The sequence below is a fragment of the Pristis pectinata genome, chromosome 20, assembly GCF_009764475.1.
Source record: "Pristis pectinata isolate sPriPec2 chromosome 20, sPriPec2.1.pri, whole genome shotgun sequence".
Classification (NCBI taxonomy): domain Eukaryota; kingdom Metazoa; phylum Chordata; class Chondrichthyes; order Rhinopristiformes; family Pristidae; genus Pristis; species Pristis pectinata.
The window spans coordinates 19,878,888-19,897,692 of record NC_067424.1 but is presented as its reverse complement, the minus strand read 5'-3'; the positions used below and the strand labels follow the sequence as shown (position 1 = coordinate 19,897,692).

General features: G+C 38.4%; 1 protein-coding gene across 6 annotated transcripts in view; it reads right to left on the bottom strand.

Annotated features, from left to right (window-relative positions):
* LOC127580978 (TBC1 domain family member 22B-like) overlaps positions 1-18,805 on the bottom strand; it is a 260,989-nt gene that overhangs the window by 136,303 nt on the left and 105,881 nt on the right. For all 6 annotated transcript variants that reach the window (XM_052035004.1, XM_052035008.1, XM_052035005.1 and 3 more), the window contains one exon: positions 9,920-10,034. In XM_052035004.1, coding sequence (XP_051890964.1) covers positions 9,920-10,034 — 115 coding nt within the window. The remainder of the gene's footprint in view (positions 1-9,919; positions 10,035-18,805) is intronic.

The window sequence follows — 18,805 nt, the reverse complement described above, 5'->3', positions numbered from 1 at the left end:
CACACAATTTATTATTTGTTTTGTGTCACCTGCAAATTTGGAAATTGTGCCCTGTCCAACCAATCCCAAGTCATGAATATGTGTTCAAACAAAAACAGTGGCTTTGTATGAATCCTTTGGAAATTCCTCCCACTGCTATTCTCTGTATCCTGGTATTTAGCTAATTTTTATCCATGCAGTTTCAGCTCCATTCACCCCCCACCACCCCCCCCCCCCCCCCCCCAAGATGCTTCAATCTTCTGAAGCCTTCTATTTTGTGGCACTTTATCAAATGCATTTTGAAAGTCTATACTTCAAAAAACTGATCAGTTGGTTAGACATTATTACCTTTAACAAACACACGTTGGCTTTCTCTAATTGATCCACACTTAACTAAGTATCTGCTAATTTTTGTACCTGATTTTGTTTCTTGAATTTGCAAGAGTATTTTGTGCAAATGTTAGAGCTCTTTAAATTATGAGCACTGATCAGGAAGGATTGATTTAGTAGCATGCCATTTATGTCATAAAAGAATTATTCATTTTTGTGCTATAGTCAAAGCAGTTTAGACTTGCACACCAGGATGTAAGGAAATTTTATGCATTATCCAGTCTCTCCAAGCTGATGATTTGTGTACTATACTAATTTTAAGATCCAAGTCTCCATGCCACTCATACTCCAGCAATGGCTGCAGTCTGATTAGTTAGGTTATGCAACATGCAGCACATGATAATGAAGTCTCTGCAAGTGGCTGTTGGCAGCTGCAGGCTAATGCCATTTTCCACTATGATTCTTATGGTTGTATGGCTCTTATTGTATCAATGCTCAGCTGATGTGGCAGGAATGTAGGAAACCAGGGATGGAGTGGATCCCTGGATGAAAGATCCATTCTCCAGGGCAGTACTGGTCACATAAAGTGTCTCTATGCGGACTCCTCAAGGATGAAGGAGTTATGTATGCTTAATGGCATTCACCACCCTGAAATTCTTTTCATCATCCACAACAAATTGCACATTGAAGGAGTGGAAACCTTTTCTGTTAATGGCAAGGTCCAGAAAATAACAGAAGCCACTCTAGTAGAGCTCAATTACTCCCTTTGGTCCTGGGAAACTAAAAGTGCTGGTAAATTCAAGTGTCTGAGATGCCACCTAATCCTCATTGAAATAAAAGCAGATGAAATCATTGTTTCAAGAATATGGTACCTGAGTGATATTTCAGATTGCAGCAGTAAGCAACAAATTGGGAGCCATGGCAGAGGTCTGCTGTGACTGCTTGAACATATCCTGCAGTGAAAAACTTGAGCATTAAAATAAATTTGACTTCCTGACAGCACAGTCCTACCACAAGAGCATGGCCAAAGATCTTCTGTCAGAACATCACCTAAGTCAGTGATGACAAACTTCGAACACCCAAGCCTGCAAATACATCGTACACAAGGAAGTTCGAGGTAGAATGTGCTACCACTGTAGATTCCTGAGAGTCTGTTCATCATTGACGAGCATGTCTTAACCTCCTTGCTCCCAAGGTCACTGACCCATCTTGAGTAGCCAGTCATAGCCATAACACCTCCCGTAATGCAGTGCCACCAACAGAATGAGTATCTAACAGAAAAATGCAAGAGACAACATTCACAGTCAGTTTAAGTATCCTCTGCAGAAAGGTGTCTGAGCAACCTGCAGTCAGGTCTACCAATCTCAGAAGAGTTTCCCTTCAAATAGCAAGAAAAGCAACAAACTAGTACAATGTGTTCCTAGTTTGACTAAGACTGTTCCACAATGATCATAGCAAGGAAATTTTGACTTTCAATTTATGTTTCTAGAGGCAAAAATGTGCAGAGTGTATGTAATGAGTGGCATTGTTAAGTGCTCACCTAATTGCACTTTAAAGCATCGGGTCCAATTTCACATTTGGTGCAATAAAACTTAGAAATAAATCACTGGCATGACACAATCCAGGCTTTTATTTGCCATAAGTACATTTACTGCATATTAAATAATGTTAAGTACACAAGATCGCTCTTTATTATGTAAACAATGGGGTTCTTTTAAAGTTTATTCTCAATAAATATGAAATGCCAACTTATTTCAATGTGGCACACATCACATCTGCACCCATTTCTGACAATCAATCCAGAATCAGCGAACTGTTTCCTGAGGTTGAAGGCAAGTCAGCCTGGCCTCTAGTTCTTCACCTTCTCAGTCTGTTGCACAGTGGCACAGATGGATAGTTGCCTGGAAGCAGGTCATTTGCTCTGCCATTCAGGGTGAGACATAACAACAAAAGCTTGCCTTTGGAAAGGGATGCTGCTGTCACCATGTCAAAGATTGGTTGAAAAATGTACTCTGGTCACAGACATAGTCACAAAGAATATTGTGTGATTTTAGTTAGGGATATTTCAGCATTTGAAACAGAAATCTGATTGCTTTGCCAGGTTTGAATTGCTCCAATGTACAAATTTAGAGGCAAACACAGCTTCAAGAACTTTGGCAAGGAAAAGGAGGCTAAGAGGCCCTGAGGCACCATTAGAAAAATTGGGAGGTCTTTCCTTACTGAAGAGAAACTATTGACAAAATTTTGAAAGAAAGGCAGATGGCATTTAAGAAGGGGAAGCTATTTACAATGTCAACCAGCATGTTGGGTAGAAGGGAAAACTGGACAGTCACAGGTTACTAGGAATGGGATAAAACCAAAGGAAGCACTAGAATAGTGGGGAAATAACAGCTGAATGGATAATTTCAGTTTGGTGACAAAAATGTTTACTTATTGCAGATGATATGGGTGGAAAGTTAATGAGAGAGTGGGTGAAAAATTACAGTTAATCATCCAGTGAAGAACCTCTGCTTTTTCAGGACAAACCTTGAGCAATGCAAACACTGTAAATGACAGATTTTGTTTTTAGTTTTGGGTGCTGCAAATAAACATATTTGCTAATTCTCCCGGCCTCTCCCCCCCCCCCCCCCCACAGTCAGCTGCTAACTTCTCCCTTAGATTTCTTTCAAAACGCAATTTTCACCTTTCAGTCAGTGCAAGTCTAAAACTGGCCCCAATAAGAGGAGGATAAAAAAAAAACAATGGGGATACTATTCAGAAGAACCCTCCAAAAACATTACCATAGGAAATAAGAAAGTCATTATTACCACAACACAAATGCATTTACTTGAGTGCCCACTCACAATTATAGTGTATGAACATATATGTGGAACACTGGTCACAGCAACATCCCCATTTATGAAAGTTCACACAACAGGCTAGAAATTCGTTGCACATTTATTTCTAACCTTATCTTTCACAGTTTTACTACCCAGTCACATCCAGAAATGCCAGCATTGATACTATGTCTATTTTGTGGTAACCACAGAGATGAGAAAAGCACTGCATTTGGTTACTAATCCTATAAAGTAATTACTGTAATATTGGACAGAACTACATGCTATAAGAAAATATTTTCACGTTTCTTGTTTAGAAGTCAAATAAGATATTTATTTATTAGTCACACGTACATCAAAATACACAGTGAAATACATATTTTTGCGTTACTGAGAATGTGCTGGGGCAGCCCGCAAGTGTCACCACTCTTCTAGTGCCGGCATAGCATGCCCTCAACTCCTAACCTGCCCATTTTTGGAATGTCAGAGGAAACCGGAGCACTTGGAGGAAACCCACGCAGAAAGGGGGAGAACAGACAAACTCCTTACAGACAGCAGCCGGAATTGAACCCAGGTCGCTGGCGCCGTAATAACATTACGCTAACCGTGAACTCGAAGAATATTTCAATATTAAGATCTTTCAGGTATTTTTGAGGAGGGATAATGTCAATACTGAAAGTTAATAATTCAGGAAGACCTAAACCACAGACTGGAATTGTAACACAGTCAATTAGATTTATAGATCAGGTAAGCATACAATATCAGACCATACATTATAAAATACTTTAAAAAAAAACATAAATTGTGAATGTCAGCTCTAATTTTTGTAGGGCCTTATCTACAGAAAATCTTTGTGATAATAATGCATCAGATTGAGAGTGACAATGAACTTGAAAACCAGAAAGTTATTGACAGTTCAATAGCATCAGTAAAGACCATGAAGCAGCTGCTAGATTGGAAACCTTCACCAGATAGTTATAAAAGCAACATAAAAATCCATTCCTATCTCAGATATTATTGTATTTTCATCACTGCATTGTCCCTCATGAATATTATTCAGTAACTCTTGTTCTGTCCTCCATTGTTCATCAGTCGATAAGGCATTAAATGATGATTATACTATCTATCTGTTAGCACCCATTTGCTTATGATCAAGATATTAGGCCAGAATTTTCTGCAGCTGGCAAACAAATAGTTTCAACCCATGTCCATTAGTTTTGCATTGGATGTTGCTGCAAATGGGAAATAGAAATGCAGCGGCACCCTCTACAGGTCAACCAGGAAGTGTGTGAACAAGGCAAGTGAAGGTGTATCAGCTGAAATGAACTGCTCATTATTTCAACTTCTTGGTTCAGATTATATTTTGTGAATCCAGCTTCAGAGAGTAAAATAAAGAATGGGAAAGAGAAAAAAAAAGGCTGACAAAAAAAAAGGAAGACAGAAAAAGTAAATAGAAAAACACTTGTATATAAAACCTCAAACAATTGAAGTATGAAGGAATAAGATCCTGGAAAAAAAAATTATAATTCCAGAGCTTTAGTAAGAATTGGGCTTTAACAAATAGTTAAAAAGGTAGGAGATAGAAAATTAGTGTTTGTCCATTTTTATGCAGAGCTCTGTTTACCCTGCAAGTGTGAGAAACATCACGTCATTCAACTCTGACAAACAAATTACTACGATTAACTACACCTGAAGTTTCTGAATGACTTCCACAGAAATAATGGCTATTTTGACTGTAAAACATATTTCAAGTCTAAATGAAGCTTGGATTTCATTTCCTAATTTGGTTTTCACATTCAAATTAAAATCAGTTCCAGTTTGCTGTTTTCCACTCGCCTCTTAAAAAAAAGGCCCCAAGTAAAACAAAGTGGAATTTAATTAAATTCCCCTTCCGAGCCTGATAAGAACACAGAATACAAATGCTAAGTTTTGCCCTTTAAATCAACACAACTGGGCATCAAATATTCTTGAAAATAATACTTACAAGCCTGGTGACATAAGACAGATAACTGACCTTCTCAACTGTGGCTGAACAAAATAAGTATTCCACAGTTTGTTCAATATTACCTCAAGATTTTTCATTTTCTTTTTTGAAAAATACACAAAACAAAACCTGCATCTTATTACAAACCCAATGAAAATTTCTCAAGATCTGTTGTTTTGTGTATTTTTCAAAAAAGAAAATGAAAAATCTTCTGTTCTCTAGTCATAGAAGTGGCTTTTTGTGCTGTTATTCATTTTGTGTCATTTCCAGAATGTTCTTTTTATTACACTTCAGATGTGAAGTTGGTCCCATTGACCACAGAAATATTTTTTTTATTGTGATGACAGCAATTAAGTTTTATTTCTGAAAAGGACCCACACAAGGACTCACTATGGTAGATCTTCTTTTCAGATTAGTGTTATGGTTGCTAAAGACCAAATCATTGTCATCATTATTGGGCATTGCTTGGCATAAAAAAAATAGAAGCTTGAATATTTTTTGGTGAGTTGAATTTAAAGGTTGTTGTGGGATACGTGAAAGGATAAATAACTTGTTCAGGTAAATTTAGCCAATTGTTACTGGAATAATGGTTTCAAATTCTTTAACCCCCAACGATATAAAGTCATTGAGTTGTACAGCATAGAAACAGGCCTTTTGGCCCACCGTGTCCATGCATATCTTTTCTAATCCCATTTGCTTCCATTAATTCCATATTCCTCTAGCTCACTCAAGTACCTTTCTAGATACATCTTAAATGCCATTACTGTTGCTGCCTCCATGACCTCCTCTGGCTGCACATAGCAGATACCAACAACTCTGTCAAATCCCCTTAAAATCTCCCTCTCGAATTAAACCTATGCCCCCTAGTCTTAGCCACCCCTACCACGGGGAACAGACACTGGCTATATACCCTATCCACAGCTCTCATAGTTTTATATTCCTCTATCAAGTTACCTCTCAGCCTCCTTTACTCTGGGGAAAACAAACCCAGGCTTTTCAATCTCTCTTTATTATTCAAGCCCTCCAATCCAGGCAACATCCCTGTTAATCTTTTCTGTACCATCTCCAGCTTAATCTTATAGCCTGGCCACCGGAACTGCACACAATACTCCAAATGCGGCCTAACTAATATTTGTACAACACTAACATGACATCCCAACTCTTATACTCAATGCCTTGGCCAGTGAAGGCAAGCACACCATACATCTTCTTCAACATGTTGTCCATATGTGTTACCACTTTCAAGGAACTATGTACTTGTACCCCAAGGTCTCGCTGTTCAACACTACTACCCAGGGACCTGTCATTCACTCTGCATGTCCTGCCCTGGTTTAACTTCCCAAAGTGCAACACTTGTCCAAGTTAAATTCCATCTACCATTCTTTTGCCCACTTTACTATTGAATCTATATCCTGTTGTAACCTTAGACAACCTTCTTCACTGTCCACATTACCACCAATTTTGGTGATATCTGTGAACTTATTAATCATGCCACCTACTTTCTCATCCAAGTCTTAATGTGTATGACAAAACAACAAAGGACCCAGCACCAATCTTTACCACACTACTGGTCACAAGCCTCCAATCTGAAAAACAGCCCTCCACTACCACCCCCTGTCTCCCATCACCAATCCAATTTTGTCTCTGATTTGTTGGCTCACCCTAGATCCCATGCATTCCAACCTTCTGGATCACCCCTTGTAAAAAGCCTTGCTAAAGTCCATGTGGACAATGGCTACTGCCCAGTTCTCATTAATCCTCTCTCGGTCACATCTTCAAAAACAAAACTCAATAAAATTCTTGAGACATGATTTCCCACATACAAGCCAAGCAATCATCACTAATCAGTTCTTGCCTTTCCAAATGCAAATAAATCCTGTCCCTCAGAATCCCTTCCAATAATTTTCCCACCACTGATACGAGGCAAATTGGTCTGCACTTCCCTGACTTGTCTGTGCTGCCCTTCTTAAATAAAGGCACAACATTAGCCATCCTCGAGTCTTCTGGCACATCACCTGTGGCTAATGAAGATACAAAAATCTCTGCCGTGGCCCCAGCAATTTTCTCCCCATAATATCTTAGGATACACCTGATCAAGCCCCGGGGATTTATCCACCTTTATGCATTTCAAGATCTCCAACACCACCTCCTTCATAATGTTGATATGATCCAGGAAATGACTGTTCCCTCCCCCGAATTCACTAACTTCCATTTCTTTCTCCACAGTAAATACAGACGAGATGTATTCATTTAAGACCGTACCCATTATCTGCGTCTCCACACATAGATTACCACACTACTCTCTCCCTCGACACCATTTGGTCCTTAATTTTCCAATGGAATCTTTCAGGATTCTCCTTCTGCCAGGGATGGCTCATGACCCCTTTTTACCCTAATTTCCTTCTTAAGTGTAGTCCTACATCCCTTGTATTTCTCAAAGGAATTGCTTGATACCAGCTGCCTTTACCTGACATATCCCTTTCTTTTTCCTGACCAGATCCTCAACATCTCTCATCATTCAAGGTTCCCTAATCTTGCCAGCCTTGCCTTTCACTCTAACAGGTACATACTAGCCCTATCTCACTTTTAAAAGCCTTCCACTTGCCAGATGTCCCTTTACCTGCAAAATGCCTCTCCCAATCAAATTTTGCAAGTTTCTGTCTGATGCCATCAAAATTAGCCTTCCACCAATTTAGGACTTTAACCTGAGGACCAGTCCTACCTTTGTCCATAACTATCTTGAAACTAATAAAATTATGTTTACTCATCCCAAAATGTTCCCTCACTGAGACATAGACCACTTGCCCAGCCTCAGTTCCAAAGAGGAGGCAGAGTATAGCCCCTGTAGGATTAATAGTTTTAATTTTAATTTCTGCTCAGACACCATTCTTTTCATTTTTACTGCATGTTTAAAATTATATCCCAGCTCATCATCCAATTTACCCTTTTACTTGAAGATAATATGTATGTTGAGTTTTCAGCCAGTCTCTGGAACCTAGCATGAATCTAGAAGGTAGAGTTCCAGAATCTACTTTAGAACTGCAATAGTGGACATAGAAAACATTTTTGGAAACATGTTCATGAATTACACCATGCATAGATGAACACTTATCAGTGTGTGGGGGTGGTGGGTCCTCAAATAGTGAAATACATCTCTCAAAAATGCTGTCTATAATAAATTATACATCATAGGTCTGAGCTCATGCCACATCTTACTTCTTGCTGGTATACGATGTAGTAACTATTCCTCTTTGAAACTCTTCTCTCTACATTCATAATAGTAAATGCTCACAAAAGGCTATGATATTGGAATCTTCATCCCATCAATTGTGGTATATCTCAGTATTGCAACATCTACGTTTTTAGTTTACATCACAAAGTTTTTTTATGATCTTGTCAATTTCTGTGTCCTTTCTTCCTGAATTCCTAGTTTACATTAATCACAGTTAATATAAAAGATAAAAAAAGGAACAAAATACACACTTTAAAATGGGGATTGAATCACAAAAATGTAATATATTCATTTTTGCCTCAGTCTTGCAGTGGATTACAATCTGCAAGTTTGTTATGCACCAGAGTACCTCCAACAAAGCGCTTCACTAATGTAAAAAGCAGACAGATTTGAAAAAAGGTCCAAGAATTAACTTATCAGACATATGACTAGCCACTTTCCTTAGATTAGCATGTAATCATCCTACTGCTCCCATAACTCAAGTAGTACATACTTCTTCAAAACCAGATATCCTATTTGTTTTATTTCGAGGATCCAGTGATGTGCTTGTTCCTGGTGTAAAAAGATACATTCCCTATCACCTCATTTCCCTTAAAAATGAATAAACATTAAAAGTCTATCCCTAAAAGAAGGCAATGTTGTTTGTCAGAGGGGATTTCTTTTTTCCTACCTTGAAAACTATCCTGGACTTCAGCAGAAAGTGAGTGGGCTGCACGAGTCCCTACACGTTGATTCTCCCAACCAGAAATATTACAGTTTTTTTTACAGCAATTCAATCAATGGAAATCTGTCCCTTGAGCCCAAACCCCTTTGAAAATGAACTATTGTCAGTAATAGTGGAAATGACCATTTCCTTTCAAAAGGAGGAATTTTAGCAAATTTATTTTGCATGAAGGTTTACAGTGACGTTCCTTCTTCAAGCAAAAAAGCAACCTCCTAGGTTAAACTACTTATTCCAGCCAAGCATTTAGCAACAGTTCAAGATGAAAATGTCTGCTTTTTTCTGAAAGAAAATAAGGTATTTGCCTTCTTTAAAAGATCCATCACCACTTCTAATTATTGTTCACTTTCAAAGTACCCTTGAGTCACTCTCTTTCTTTCCTCTTCACATACTTACCTTAGCTTCCCCTTGCCTCAAATGCTCTATGTGAAAGCAAGTTCTACACTTTAACCACTCTCTGCATAAAGTAATTTCTTCCAAATTCTTTATTGGAAAGATTAATGTCTTATTCATGACTCAAGTTCAGAACACCTCTACAACTCTGTTTCCATATTTCAAAAACTTCAGCTCTCTCTTTTCAAGAGAGATCAAGCCTCATCAGTCATTTTAAAAAAAATCCTCACTGTTCTGGTACCTTGTAATTTTCTTCCATTTTCTCCAGTATCTTGAAAGCTTCTGGTCAATATGGAGACAATACCATGTACATAACACCATGAATGTAGTCTAACAGCTGGCCTTTACCTCATTATTTCAGTTCTCCTGAATAAGAAAGGCAGCCATGTACCTCAGGTATATTTACTCTCTGTATTCATGGGTTACAACCCTATAATCAAGCTGGACGAATGACATAAACTTACCCACATGCTCTGAAAGGAATACCACGAAGAAAGGAGTAACTAGGTCATTAATTCCTTGAACATAACCACTTGCTGGATGTCGAATGGCCCATATGAAGAGAATTCGTTCAAAGATCTGTAAAAAAAAAGCATGCAATGTAGATTTTAGATGAACTTGCAGTCCACGAGCTCAACTGTATAAATAACAATTTATAAAGCACACTTCAATAAATTTAAGCATGTTACAATATATTGTAAGCTTGGATAATTTGAGATTTCAAGTGAAAATTGATTACTCATTCAATTTTGAGTACCGAATTTGCAATTGGTCCAAAAGTTGAAGTAAACACATCCAAAACAGATACATAGTAAATCCCCACTTTCAATAAAATTGATGTGGTTAAATATTACAAATGAATAGTCAATAGTAAGGAAAAATTCTGCAAAGCTCAACCACTTCAGAGGTTTTTGACATTATCTGAAAATATCTTGGAATTACGGATAAAGTACAGGCAATGGTCACACAAGTGCACAGCTGATAAGTTTCCCAATGCAGTAAATATGTTTACTGGAGATTATTAAAAGGAAGCAGATAAAGGGGGCTTAGGTCACCATAGAACAAAGCTGAATACAAAATGTATGGCAGAGAATTGAGAAAGTAAATAAACAGGGCAATGAGCATGGATGAGGACTGATTAGTATTTCTTTTTATGATATTTCTTTTTACTAAAGTCTTATGGTAGAAGAGTAGTCAAAACAAAAACAGATGAAGCTGATTCAGCACAAAATTATCCTCTTGAGCAAAAGGGCACATGTACTTTGAATCTACCTTCATTAACAAATGATGCTCGCAATGTCACAGCAGAGGAGGAGAGAGTAAAGAAATTAAAATGGATACAAGACAAAGAGGGCAGTTCTCAAAGACAAGTAACCTGATTAGATGGATGCATTGAGGAAAGTGGAAGTGTAAATTGCAGATGTGCTATAATCTTTTGAAATATTAACTGGTTCCTTTATTCTCTGCCTAAATTCTTCCAGCATTTGTTTTTGTTTCAGATTGTATGTTTCACCTTATTCAAAAAGGGAGACAGTGATCAGAGGAGCAATTACAAGCCAAACATGTTGAGAAAAATTTTGGTATTATTTTAAAGTGATGGAGAATACTCAACAGGTCAGGCAGTATCTATGGGCAGAGAAACAGAGCTCATGTATCAAGGTGATGATTTTTCATCAGAATGGGAACAATTTGGAAAGGGAACAGATATTAAGTTGGAGAGAACAGGACAGTTGGAAAAGGAGGAAAAACATCAAGACCACCAATGCTGCCTGACCTGTTGAGTGTTTCCAACATCTGCAGTTTTGTACATGAAACTGAGGATATTTGTTCTTGGTTGTACAATGTTCAATTCTATTCACAACTCCTCAGCAAAAGCAGCAGTCCATGCCTGTCTGGTTTTCCAGATTAACTAGTATACAGCAATGTCCCTCGGGGGTATTTAGGTGATGTATATTCATGTGCCTGAAAATCTAAATCCAGGTTAATTTCAAAATTTGCAGAAGAAATGATGAGAATGAGAGGAATAGGCTTCATTCAGACTGGTTGGTAAAACTGGCAGACACACAGCGGATTACATTTAACGGAAAGAACTGTGAGCCAATTCACTTTGGTAAAAAGAATGAGAAGAGGCTTAATAAACAAAATAGTTTAATTGTAAAGAGGTTGAACAGAGCCACAGTAGCACAGCAGATAATGCATTTGTCTGAGTTCCAGCAGCTTGGGTCAATTATCACCTCGGGTGCTGTCTGCGTGGAGTTTGCTGGTTCTCACACATCCCAAATACATGGTCATTTTCAGGATAATTGGCTATTGTAAGTTGTCCCTACTGTAATATACAGGAGAATCAGAGGGGATGTTAATGGGCATGAGAGCAAGAGAATAGGTTACAAGGAAATAAGTAGGGGAATGAGATTGAACTGATTGCTCTCAGAGCCAACAGAGACAGTGGAATGAATGATGTCCTCCTATTGTGATGGAAATATAGAAAGAGGAAGGAAATCTCTTATGGTGGTGGGGAACTGGGAAGAAACAACACAGGTGTACAACTTTTTGAACATGACAGAACAAATTGAGAAGGCTGTTAAAACTAGAGAACATGACACCTTGACTTTATAAATGGAAGCATCGAGTATGCACACAAGGAAGGTCTGCTAGACACTTATGAAACACCAGTTTGGCCCTAACCGAAGTGTAGTGATCTGAAATGTCTGAAACTTGTTCCGATGCTTCTGTTTCTCTCCATGCTGATGCTGCCTTAAACATTCTGTTTTTGTTTTGCTTCCAACATCTGCAGGTTTTCCTCCTCCACAGAGATGTGAGGGATATTTGTCGATGATTGCACAATGTTCAATTCATAGCTCCTCAGCTTGATTCCATGGACTTGGTTTCTGTTGTGATGAGCATCTCAGAAGGAAGCAGAGATGAATCAGCCACTCAGCAAATTTGGCTGAACATGGCTGCGAATCGTTTAGCATTGTCTTTAGCACTCACAGAATGAGGGATATTCAGAAGCATGAAATTGCAGTTTGTGGGAGAGTACATTCTGCTGCTACCGATGACCTACAGCACTTTTATAGTTGCCTAATTTTGAGCTGCCAGGCCAGTGGTGGATCTATCCTAGTTAGCACCAGTGCAGTGCTACACAACATGATGAAGGATGCCCCTGTGTGAAAAGCGAATTTTTGGCTCCATGAGGACTGTGTTTCGATCACTTACAGCAATGACATTAAACACACTGGTGAGAATGAGATCTTGGTAGGCTAACCCTTCTATTGGTTCACTCTCTATCTGGCACAAACTCAAACTGGCAGTTCAGCCCTTCAGAGTTAGCAAGCTTGGTCAATGACTGCCATCCAAGGACTTTCAAACCTTTATTTAGAATACAGTATGCCCTTGTTACTTTCAATGCATCTTTCAAACATTGTACAACATGGCGGAGCACTGATTCATCAGCTGAGGAAGGACAACAGGTGGTAATCTGGAAGTTGTTTTCTTGCCCATGTTTGACTTGATACCATGAGACTCCATGAGGTTTCAAATCAATGTTGAGGATTCTTAAAGCTGCTCCCTCCTTTGGTGAGTCTGCCCTGCCAATGGACAGGATATTCCCAGCAAATGTGGAGGAGTCTGGTACGTTGTCTATAAGGCAAGAAGCTGAAGAAGACTCAATCAGACAAGTTTATGTGAAAGATCTTCCAATTCAGTAACCAGTCCCCATGACTTTTGTGTGATAAACCAGGCTAAGGGCATTTTGGAGTATCCAATTCCATGCCTGAGTCAATGCTGGGTGGTCAATCTCATCTTATTCTTTCTCTGTTTCAGAGAAAGCAGCATAAAAAATTAATGAAGCTGGGAAATCTGCACCACCAAACATTGATAAAGTATAGTAAATACATTTGCTTTTAAAGAAAAACCCAAAATGAATGAAAACTGAATCGTTTAAAAAAAGAATGAAACTAATATATTCCACATTGAAAAAACACACTACTACTGACGTTTTACTATATGTACTCAAGTAGTTGCCAGATGAGATACTAGTGGACAGCATTAAGTCAGGCTCAGGAAGAAAAAAAGATGAAATTCTGGACAGGTCCACACAGGGAAGTGAGGAAATTTGGATTGTTTTCTGTTGTGAGGCAAATCCCAATGATTAAAAATAACTGAAATAGAGAGCTAAAAATAAAAGTTAATAATTATAAATGATGCAATTTCCATTATTAAAACAAGGAATCCTGACTTTCAAATGTCTATTCCTTACTATCTAATGTATTAAGAATTTTGGGTATGTCATCAGGACATATAGAAGCCTGTTAAGCATCTGGGAGGCAACCCCACAAAATTGCTTATGCTTATTTTACTAAACATTCAGTTTACTATGCTTCCTTTCAATCCACAATCCCCAATTTCCATTGCAAGCATTTCCCAACCCCCACACTGTTTTCAAATCTAAATGATAGTTCAACCAATTGGTACTTCACCCACAGATTCTTTCTCAGAAGAGCTCCAATACGTTTGTTTTTAAATCAATGTTAACTATCTCATGATATCCGTGGGGTCTCAAGTTAATGTGAAGGACTCCCACTCCTGCACCTCCCTTTTGGGGGGGGGGTGAAGCCGGGGAGGAGGGGTCCTAACCTGCCAGTGGAGCAGCACTGCTGTCTAATTATATATATGCTCCTTTAATGAATATTTTCAGCATTTTATATAACTGTCCCAAGTTCTGACCTCCAACTATGCAAGACTAACTTGTCTGCAATAAAATGGAAAAAAGGGGTGAGCAGAGTACGGATGCCTAAACCACTGGTGATTTGTTGTTTATTTCTATCATTTGAAGATGAATCTTATAAATAGACATGGTCAATGACTTGAGCAGCAAACTTAAATATTTAAAAATTAGCAAAATGATTTCAACCAATAAGAATATGCTGCCCCAGAATATGCATTGGAAATAACTGCAAGGTTACCAGCAACACCATTTTGAAACAAACTGGACAACAATTTCCATGGCACAAGGATGTGCAGTTAAATGAAGAAATCTGAACGTTGTCCAAATTACCCTGCTTCTCCACAAGTTGTAGTTTACCTCCATCTCACAAATGAACAGGCCACTAAAATCCACACAAGGGCTTGGAGTTGCTATTCTTACCCATCAGCTATCTATTAAAATAAAAGCAGCAAAAAGTTAGAACCTGTGTATTCCACTGCAAAGAATTTTCAATTGATAAGTCATGATTATTGCCAAATGAGCTCTGTAGTATTAATACAGTTTGACAAGAATAGAGACTCAATCTTTCAGAATTAATTGGTTCAAAATTTAAAAACTTTATGTGCTTCTCTTATCTCCTTTTAATTCCATCTTTCTATCTCTACATCTTTCTATACATAATTTTAACAATAAAATATCTGAAAACTTAAATCAGACTCAAAACTTTGCAAAATGATTTTAAGTAGCTGTCAGTATGATGAATGGCAAGCATCATTTCCTCACTACTGACCTTAAAATCTGCACCATTGCTTTAGAGGTCCTCTACAGATGGTCAACAGGTCTTGTAGTAACTTTTTAAATTGCAGGCAGGTACAACCATACAAATCACAAAACAGCAGAAAATAGCTGCGATGTTTTTATCATTATGTCAAATTATGTGGGAGATGAACATTGAAAACATCCATTCTCGTGGATGGTCACAGACATGTTTCCATTTTGATGAACTAAAACTCCTAGAGTGAAGGATAGTTTACTTTGTGACATTGTATGAACACATGCTATGATATATTACATTAGTTTGAAAAGTCAGTGTGTTAAAAATTTGACGAAATGCAAAAAATCATATCTAATTTGTTCTGTCAGCTGAGGTTTCTGACTTTCCATCTAATAAAGAGTGGAGTTGAAGTGTAATCGTTTTTATTGATTAACATTTGCTTTCTCGGGCTTTTGAGCAAAATAACAGCTCAAGGTGTACATTATTTTACACAATAAAGAAAACAGTATCAGTTTGGTTGTTATAACTTAATTCTCAATTGAAATGAAGACATTAAAGTGAATGAGTAGAATGGGTTCTCAAATCTACTTGCCTTTTACACTTCCTAGGCACAGTCAGTCAAAGAAAAAAGCCATTTCCTATTCCCCCAGATACCAAACACATTGAAAAATTTTAAATACAGATTACATCATAAGAAACAAGACATTTAACAATCAGAATTCCTTGTTTTACTTATGGCTATTGCATCACTTATAATAATAAGACCATTTATAACTAAAGCCTCACAAGGAAATGATAGAGTGTATATGACAACTGGGAAAGAGTAAAAGAACATTGTACAAAACCTTGGGCCAAAACAAAACTAAACAGTCATGTCCATGAATTGGTTGAAATCATGATTCTTTGACTCATTTTCTGTTCCCTCTCTCTTGTCGCACTGAATACTATCCGAGATATCTATCAATATTCCATACACAGAATAAAGTCCCAAAAACACCCCATCTGCACCAGAGAAGACTTTCGCTAGATTTTCTCTAAAGTGGATCCATTGAGATCCTGCTGTTTTTTTTTATTTCCAACCCTCTTCTGCTGTCTCATCAATACTTTTCCTTCATTGTAAGGTCAAAAGTAGGAATGTGTGCAGATGCTTACGCAATATTCAAATCCTTCTGCAATTCCATGCTGGCATGTAGTATAACCCAAACAACATTAAGGCCTGAGCTGGTAAGGTGCAGGTAATACACTTAGCACACAAATGCCAAACAATAATATTCTTCAATAAGAGTGCACCTGACACTGCTGAGTCTCCCACCAGCAACATCCAGATGGTTGCCAATGAATTAACAGGATCAGCCTCAAAGATAAAAGAGGACATGAGAGTAAATTAGACACCAGGTATCCTGTGAGTGAGCAACTCACCCTCTGATTCCCCAAAGTCTTTCAATCATCTATAAGGCTTCATATCCAAAGCACAAGATTACAGTTACATTACAGTTCCAGATCATGCATAATTTTCTCGGTATAGAACAACAAATTTCCACAGAAGTAGCAATATTAGAAATAACATACAGATGACTTATTTTTCTTCCACAGTAGAATGTCAGATTATGCAACTGAACTGTGGTTGAGATTGTTTTCATTAAGCACGTGAATTCATTCAAAAATTTATTTCAACTAAAATTCTTCACACAGTAACTGTCTGTACATCTTTGAGCACTAATCTCCTCAATCACAGCTGGCTGATGAGTGATAATAAAAAGCCTGAACTCTGTGAGTGCTGCTAAATAGCTCTAATTAGTTCTAAGCCTTGTAGGAAAAGGCAGAAAATGAGTAATAGTTCCTGGCATGTGGGATAAGGAACAAGTGCTGGTTCCATTTTATAGGATATGCCTAATTACACTATTAATACTCAGCCTTTACAAAATAAATCCCTGGAAGGATGAAACAAAAGGCCAAATGTGATTATAATCAAATATGCTGCAAGTAATTCAGATCCTGTCAGACATGTGGCAATGTGCAAAGGTTGCACCACATTAAAACCCAAGGGGTTTGATTACTTAATGGATTTTCCTAAAAGACAAGCCAAGTCAGCAATCAAGAAATGCAGAAGTTACACAAGTTTACTGCTGCAACATAATCCACTGAGCAGCACTTTTTCTGTTATCCCAACACAACTAAATAACATCAAAGTCCTGCATAACAACACCGTGACAAACAAATGTAAAAGCATGAGATTCTTAAGCATGAAGTTCAGTTCTACAATTTTAATCAAACCCCTGTTTGATTAACATCTCCAGTAAAATAGCACATAGGTATCTTAGATTAATAAATATTTTGGGACACCATGACAATATCTTAGATATCTTTGTTAGTCACATTTGCATCGAAACACACAGTGAAATGCATCTTTTGCGTAGAGTGTTCTGGGAGCAGCCCGCAAGTGTCGCCACGCTTCTGGCGTCAATGTATAGCATGCCCACAACTTCCTAACCCGTATGTCTTTTGGAGTGTGGGAGGAAACCAGAGCACACGGAAGAAACCCATGCAGTCATGGGGAGAATGTACAAACTCCTTACAGACAGTGGCCGTAATTGAACCTGGGTCGCTGGTGCTGTAATAGAGTTACGCTAACTGCTACACTACCATGCCTGCCCATACACTACTGTGCAAATTATCAAAATGCTTCTGAAACCAAATTCTGCTTCATAATTTACAACAAAAATGGAGAAGTCCACATATAGACTACTAGATTGTTGAAAATTTTTTTAAAAACTGCAGATGCTGGAAATCTGAAATAAAAACAGAAAATACTGGAAAACTCAGCAGGTCAGGCAGTATTTGTGGAAAGAGAAACAGTTAACGTGTCAGGTTGTAGTGTGAAAGGTCATGATTGTCACGTGACACCATTGAGCACGGGCCGAAAGCGACACCACTGTCAATCAAGGTCTGGCTTTACCCACTCATTAGTACACACTCTTGACCATTGGTTACTGTACACACCTTTTGTACCTGGCCATGACCTATTGGGCCTTTTGAATTACCTGAACTGGCTCCACCCAGCTCTCTAGCACTATAAAGAATGGCACATATGCGTGGTTCTCTATTTTTTGATTGCTGCAGGAGTCGAAACCACGCCGAAGGGACCATTGGTACGAGCGTGCACTTCCACAGAGGTTTAGGAGCGTCCTAAGTAGATTCCTGGTAGCATAGAGCCGACGCTTGTCCAGAGTTAGGATGTTCAGGCATCGTATTGTGTTTTCCCTGATGATTTATGACCAGTTCTGTGTGTGTGTGTGTGTGTGTGTGTGTGTGTGTGTGTGTGTGTGTGTGTGTGTGTGTGTGTGTGTGTGTGTGCGCGCACTCACACACACTTCACCCCCGTTGCGACTTCCCCACGTTTCGCGATCACCTGTGTGCGCATGTACGTGTGCATCCGTTCCCATTCATTCTGTTCCCACGTTTGTCTGTGATTAAATCATTTTTCAAAAACTTCAAAGACTGTGTCCAGAGTCCTCTACCTTTGAGACCCCAAAGAACCTTTTCTCACAACACAAGTCAAAGGGTCTTTTGCTTTTTCTGTAATTATTGCTAGATTGTCATGTGAACTTCCTTCACTGTCAGTGGCAAGTGCTTGAGTTTTTTTGTCAACAAGAAAATCCAGTCCAAAACCTTAAGGCAAGACTTTTTATTCTGATAGATGTTCCTCCTTGTTTCTGTGAATGGCCTTGGCCACAGAATTTATATACTGTAAGAGCACTGTCATAGCTAACTCGACTGTACTAGAGGCTTAATGCTTCCATCATCAAGGCATCCAAATTTTTTGGAACAAGAGTTGAGCTGGTGTTTCTCAGAACAACTGTTATTGAAAAG